Source organism: Fonticula alba, assembly GCF_000388065.1.
Source record: "Fonticula alba strain ATCC 38817 unplaced genomic scaffold supercont2.6, whole genome shotgun sequence".
Lineage (NCBI taxonomy): Eukaryota > Rotosphaerida > Fonticulaceae > Fonticula > Fonticula alba.
In genome coordinates, this window is record NW_009242976.1 from 2,140,565 (window position 1) to 2,146,412 (window position 5,848).

Genomic DNA, 5,848 nt, shown 5'->3' on the forward strand with positions numbered 1-5,848 from the left:
CCGCCCGCCGCCCCGCCCCCCCCCCGTCGCTCGGCGGCGGGGACATACTTCAAGAGGCTGCGCATTCCGTCAGACCATGAATTGGATACACAGAATCCTGTTTACAGCTTCCGCGTATCCAGGTTCAATTTTCCAGCGTCTTCGCTACTTTTCTCTTCCCCCGCCCCCTCCCCCCTCCCCCTTTCTGATATCAACCATGGTCCGTGTCCTCCTTCCTTTGCCCTTGTCCTCCCCCCCGCCTCCTCCTTCCTTTGCCCCTGTCCTCCCTCACCCGAGGAGTATGTGTCCCTCCTCCCTTACTAACGCGCGTCCGGTCTCTCGTCCCCTCCCTCCCTCCCCTTCTCTCTCTCCCTCTCTCTCCCTCCCGGGGTGTGTGGACGCCCATGCACACAGGCTGTCACTGACGAGGGTACGCCGCCAGCGCCTTCTTCCGGACTGCGCCCATCCCCCCCCCTGCGCCACCTCTCCCTCCTCTGCCCTTCGCCCCCCCCCTCTAACATGTGTGTCTCCCCCCCCTGCTCTCCTCGTCCCACCACAGAGTCTCGCGAGGCCTTCAACCTCTACGACAAGCTCGGCGATGGTACCATCTCCGTCAAGGACCTCCCCGACCTCCTGCGCGCCGTCGGCCAGAACCCCCTCCAGCGCGAGGTCGATGAGATCTGCAAGAAGATCGACCCGTCCGGCAACAAGCGCCTGACCTTCGACGAGTACAAGGCTATCCAGAACCGCGCCGACGGCTGGAAGGCTCACGGCTCCGAGGAGGAGTTCATCCAGGGCTTCGCCGTCTTCGACCGCGATGGCAACGGCCTCATCTCCGCTGGTGAGCTCCGCTACGTCCTCACCTCCCTCGGTGAGAAGCTCTCCGACCGTGAGGTTGATGAGCTCCTCCGTGGTGTTGAGCTCAACAAGGACGGCAGCCTCAACTACGAGGGTATGTTTCTCCCTCCCCCCTTTCCCCCGCCGCAGTCTTCCTTCTCTCTCTCTCTCTCTGCCTCTCCTGTGGTGTGGCGAGAGAGAGAGGCATCCACACGCGCCCGTCCTCCTTTCCCGCCTCCCGTTCCACATACTGACGCGTGTCCCCCTCTGGCCCGCCGCCGCTGTCCTTCCCTCTCCCCCCCCCGCTTCTCGCAGAGTTCGTCCGCACCATCATCAAGGCTTAAATGCTTTGTCTCAGCGACATATCCATTTAGTTCCTTCGAATGTCTCTTGGACCCATATACACAACACCTCACAAGATACATCTCCCCCTCATACCTCCAACTTAGCGCGTTTGTGTGTGTGTGTGTGTCCGTCTGTGTCTCCCCCCCTGCCATTGGTGGGGGGTCTTCCTGTTGCGCGCGCCTCCTTCGCCATGTTCCTTTCTCTTGCTCCGCCCCGCCTCGCGGCGCGCCTACGTGGGTGTTGTTCCTGCTCGCGCACGGCCGCGCGCCATACCGAAGGGGGTGGGGCGCGGAGGAGAGGAGGTGTATCGGGTGGACCGCGGTGTGTGCTTTTTTCTGTGCCCTTTTCCGCACCCATGTCCTTGCATCCTGCACGCCCTCGGGACTCTTTCTCTCCCTTTTCTCTCCTCTCGCGCGCGAAGGGGCATGGGCTGCGCGTGGGCGTGTGTGGTGCTTCCAGAGAGGGGGGAGGAGCGCCAGGCACACGAAGGCATCCCGTCCTCTGTTCCTTTTTCATCTTCACCCCGGGTTCCAGTCTTCATCGCCACACGGGAGAGAGCGATCCCGAGTGGGCTTTGGAGAACGGTCTCCCGGCCCGGGTGGAGGCGCGCCTCGCGGAGGGGCGAGCGCACCCTGGGAAGACGCCACCAAAGGACACCAGGGTGGCGAGGGGACGGGGGCTGGGAAGGGGCGGCGGGGGGACCCCCCGTCCAGCCGTGGAAACCCATGAGTTGGCCCGGGGAGGGGCGGGACGGGGTCAAGCCATCCTCTGACCCGGGGGAGGTATGCCGGCACGGGGCGCGAAAAAATGAGATGAAAAACAAAAAACAACAACACACACCGGCGATCCTGGTGTGTGCTATGTGCTGGTGTGCGCGCGTACGAGTGCTTCCCTGTGTGTGTGTATGTGTATGTGTGTATGTGTGTGTGTGTGTGTACTACGCGCGGGGCCCGTCCGGCCCTGTCCGGCCGGTAGAGCCCCCCCCCCCCCCCCCGCAACTTGGCAGAGGGGCCGGGGGGTCTTTTGTCCAAGGAAGGAGCCCGTTGGCAATATTGGGAAGTGCCCTCCCTCAGCCCGGACCATTGTTTGATCAGTCTCCCTTTGGTCCCTCCCCCCCCCCCTGCCGTCCTTGTGTCGCCTCCCTGGCTACTCCTCCTCGTTTCCTCCCTGATCTCGCTCCGCTCGGCCGTCCCTTCTCCTCTCTCCCCCTCTCTCCCTCTCTCCCCTATCTCCCCCATCTCCCCCATCTCCCTCTCTCCCCCTCTCTTCCGGTCTCTCGGTACCTCTGCGCGCGCGCGCGCGCGACCGCCACATGGGGCTCATCCGTCCATACAAACCCTCGAAGGAGGAGCGTGCCGAGCGCTCCAAGCTCGAGGAGATCGTTGTCCACCGCTCTGCCTCCGGCAGCCAGGAGCTCAGCAATTGTTCGTCCACTCTCACCAGCCGCTCGATCTCCGTCCTGGCCCCCCTCCCACTCGTTCCCTGTCTTCGTGCTCACCCCCGCCCCCCCCCCCCCCCCCCCCCCCCCCCCCCCCCCCCCCCCCCCCCCCCCCCCCCCCCGCCGCCGGCGCAGCACTCTTCAAGGCCACTGTCGTCAATTCCATCTCGCTGGTCACGCAGATCTTCAACACGGGGATTGCCTCCAAGTACCAGATCATCTTCTGCGACTCCTTCGTCGTGGCCACCGCCCCTACATATGAGCAAATCCTCCAGGACTGGAACACCATCCAGGGGATCGACATCTTGAGCTTCCCCCCGGATCGACGCGTGTCGGCCACGCTGAATGCCCTGGCGGCCCTGCAGCAGCAGCAGGCCCGCGGGCTGCGCCTGTCCACACAGACCCCGCCTCCCGGGGCCGCGGCCTTCCCCTCGCCGCGCGCCAGCGAGTCCGGCTCCTCGGCCGAGTTGCCCATCCTGCCGGGGACGCCGCCCCCCTCGGTGCTGGCAGCCGCCAGCGCCACCTCCCGCGGCAAGCCGCCGCTGCCGGATGTGGCTGGCGATCGCGAAACCTCGCTGCTGAGTCTCTGGCGCGCGGACACCACGCCCAGCGGCCTGTCCGGCTCGCTGTCCAACCTGCACGGCGGCGGGCCCGATGCGTCCGGCGAGTCGGTAGCCCGCATGCGCTCCCACTCCCAGGGCAGCCAGGCGACCGGCGGCTCGCGCTCGGGCCTGGCCCTTGATCGGCAGCACTGCCCCAGCGATGGCGATGAGAGGGATGCCGAAATCCGGCCCCCCCTGCCGGCGGTCCCCGGCGCCTCCACCCCCACCGGGAGGAGGGTGTCCACGCCGCCGCCGGCGCCATCGCCGCCGGCGCCGCCGGTGCCGCCTCACCCGGCATCCCTGACTCCGGCCCTGTCCGATGCCTCGGGCAGTGGCTCGCCGCCGGTTGATCCTGATCCCCCTGGTGGGGATGTGCTCTCCTTGACCGACGGGCTTCCCTCCAACCCCGATCCGGAGGTGGTGTTGCCGCAGGCCGATGACGATGCGGACCTCGGCGAGCTGCACATCCCGCCGGGTTCCCCGCCGGACCTGGGCATCAGCGCCCTGTCCGGGGGGGTTGCCTGCTCGGCCTCGGGCGGGTCCAATGCCTCGAGCACCTCCATGGCTGCTGTCAGTTCGGCGCCGCGCGTGCTACCGGCCCCGGCCCCGGCCCCGGCCCCGAGCACGCAATCGCCCTCGCCCTCGCCCTCTGGTCTCCCTCCCGCCGGCGCCGCATCGCACCCGGCGCCGGCTGCAGCCACTGGCGATGCCTCCTCCCCTTCAGATCTCACCACAGTCGACCCTCCGCCGTCCCTGTCGTCATTGCCCTTGCCGGCATCCGGCCCTCGGCGGCCTGCACTGGCCGGTTCAGCTGCTCGGCCAGGCCCCGCGACGCCGCCAGCCCGGCCACATTCCATGCCCCCCTCGCGGCTGGCCCATCCGGCCGGTGATGACTTCCTCTCCCTCATCAACCCGCTGGCTCTGCCTGTGTTCTACTCGTCGGGCCCTCCGGCGCTGGCTTCCCCACCGGGCTCGCCATCCCTCCCCGGCGGGCCCCCTGCCGGCCTGTCTCCTCCGGGCACCGCCCCTGCCACCGCCACCACCGCCACCAGTGCCTCGGCCGCTGCCACGTCTGATGCCGCCACCGCCGCCGGTGCGGCCACTGGTGCGGCCAACGCCGCCGATCATGCTACTACCTCCACCAGTCATGCTGCCGGCGCCGGCGCCGGCGCCGCCACCGATGCCGGCGCCACCGCCGCCGAGTCCACCCCCTCCGGGTCGCCAAAGCTTTCGGTCTGGCAATGGGCATCGGTGCTGGTGACGCGGCCGAACTTGCTCTTCACCCCGGGCGGCCTGGCCGCCGTGCCGGAGCTACTGGCCGGCCGCCCCCCGGAATCCGGCCCGGTCGAACAGGCCGCCGAGCACAGCACCCCCACGTCGCAGGCCGGCTCGCGCGCGGCCTCGCGCCCGGCCTCCCGGTCGCCGAGTTTCCTCTTCCTGTCTCCCTCGCAGCAGCAACTTCGCATGGGCGCCGGGTCGGCCGATGGCTTTGAACTGGCGTCGCTGGACGCGAGCGCCACCGGCGGAGCGGCCAACCCCGAGGATGGCCCCCTGGCGCCCCTGTCCCCCATGCTCGGCGCCGGGGACGCGCTGCGGCGCTCTCGGCGGGGGTCCGCCGCCAGCGGGCTGGACGCCCTTTCGTCGGATCCTCTGGCCGGCACCGGTCGTCCGGCTGGGGGATCTCACACTTCCCTGGTGGCGGACAATCTGCCCATGTCACAGGTGCGTGCCCCCTCGCGGGGCTCGGTCCTCTCGGCCCGGAGGTTGCCATTTTCGCGGTCTTCCTTTGCCCTGCCCACTGACTCTCTCTCTCTCTCTCCCCCCCCCCCTCACCCCACTCCAAGGCTCGCCTCATGCGGCCCGAGGAGGTCGAGGCAGCCGTCGGGGACGTCCTCCAGCGCATGGGGTTCCACTTCGCCGATTCGCGGCTGCTTCTCCTGTCGCAAGCGCTGGACACGCTGATTGTCCTGCTGGCCACCGTGTCTCTTGTGCTGGCGCTGCTCGTGTCCGCCTCCATGTGAGCGGCGACCCGGGCGACGGGCCCAATAAAGCCACCCTTCCTCCTTCTCCGCCTCCTTCCCCGCGCGGCTCCCTGTCTTTTTGGGTGATCGGCGAGCTTGGCGCCGAAGCCCTGCCCACATGATCATCGCGGCTGTAGCGCTACGCGTGACGACCTCGATCGCGAGGCGGCTTCTCCGCGCATGCGCTGGCAGTTGGTCGCCCGCGCCCGGGCCCCGGGCATGGGGCGATGCGGGCGCCGTCCGGCCGGCGGGCCGCCCCCCCCCCCCGGGCCACCAACGGGCATCTTGCCGCCCTTTGTCGCTGTGGCCCTCTCGCTCTTTCGGCCCTTCTCCCTCTCTGGACCCGGGTGCGCTGGATGCTGTTCGCTCGCGTCCGTTGAACACCGGCCCCTTGTTGGGAGTGAGGCTTTTCCCGCCTACGCCGATTGTTTGGCCGCCACCGCCGCCGCCGCCGCCGCCCTAGCGCCTGCGGAGGGGCCGTTTTTTCGTTTCTCCTCCCCCGAGCCGGGATGGGAGCAGGGGCCTTGGGGCTGCCGGCGGGCGTGGCGGAGTCCGTGATGATTTTCGGCCACAGCTGCACTGGCGGCCCTCGACCAGGGGGTCATCAGACTCTCCTCCCCCCCCCC

General features: G+C 68.7%; 2 protein-coding genes across 2 annotated transcripts; both read left to right on the forward strand.

Moving 5' to 3' along the window:
* Nucleotides 1–33: 33 nt before the first annotated feature.
* H696_04116 (calmodulin) lies at nucleotides 34–1,260 on the forward strand. The gene is made up of 4 exons (XM_009497999.1): nucleotides 34–199; nucleotides 394–409; nucleotides 539–931; nucleotides 1,132–1,260. The coding sequence occupies exons 1-4, from the start codon at nucleotides 77–79 to the stop codon at nucleotides 1,158–1,160; spliced, it is 561 nt and encodes a 186-aa protein (XP_009496274.1). The 5' UTR covers nucleotides 34–76; the 3' UTR covers nucleotides 1,161–1,260.
* Nucleotides 1,261–2,269: 1,009 nt separating this feature from the next.
* H696_04117 (hypothetical protein) lies at nucleotides 2,270–5,265 on the forward strand. The gene is made up of 3 exons (XM_009498000.1): nucleotides 2,270–2,585; nucleotides 2,735–4,923; nucleotides 5,046–5,265. The coding sequence occupies exons 1-3, from the start codon at nucleotides 2,474–2,476 to the stop codon at nucleotides 5,220–5,222; spliced, it is 2,478 nt and encodes an 825-aa protein (XP_009496275.1). The 5' UTR covers nucleotides 2,270–2,473; the 3' UTR covers nucleotides 5,223–5,265.
* Nucleotides 5,266–5,848: the final 583 nt, after the last annotated feature.

Excerpts from the sequence above, each read along its gene's own strand:
- H696_04116 (XM_009497999.1), top strand. The coding sequence starts at position 77 with ATGAATTGGATACACAGAATCCTGTTTACAGCTTCCGCGTATCCAGGT. Across the intron at positions 932-1,131 it reads CGGCAGCCTCAACTACGAGG|AGTTCGTCCGCACCATCATC; the intron begins GTATGTTTCTCC and ends CGCTTCTCGCAG.
- H696_04117 (XM_009498000.1), top strand. The coding sequence starts at position 2,474 with ATGGGGCTCATCCGTCCATACAAACCCTCGAAGGAGGAGCGTGCCGAG. Across the intron at positions 2,586-2,734 it reads CAGCCAGGAGCTCAGCAATT|CACTCTTCAAGGCCACTGTC; the intron begins GTTCGTCCACTC and ends CCGCCGGCGCAG. Across the intron at positions 4,924-5,045 it reads ACAATCTGCCCATGTCACAG|GCTCGCCTCATGCGGCCCGA; the intron begins GTGCGTGCCCCC and ends CCCCACTCCAAG.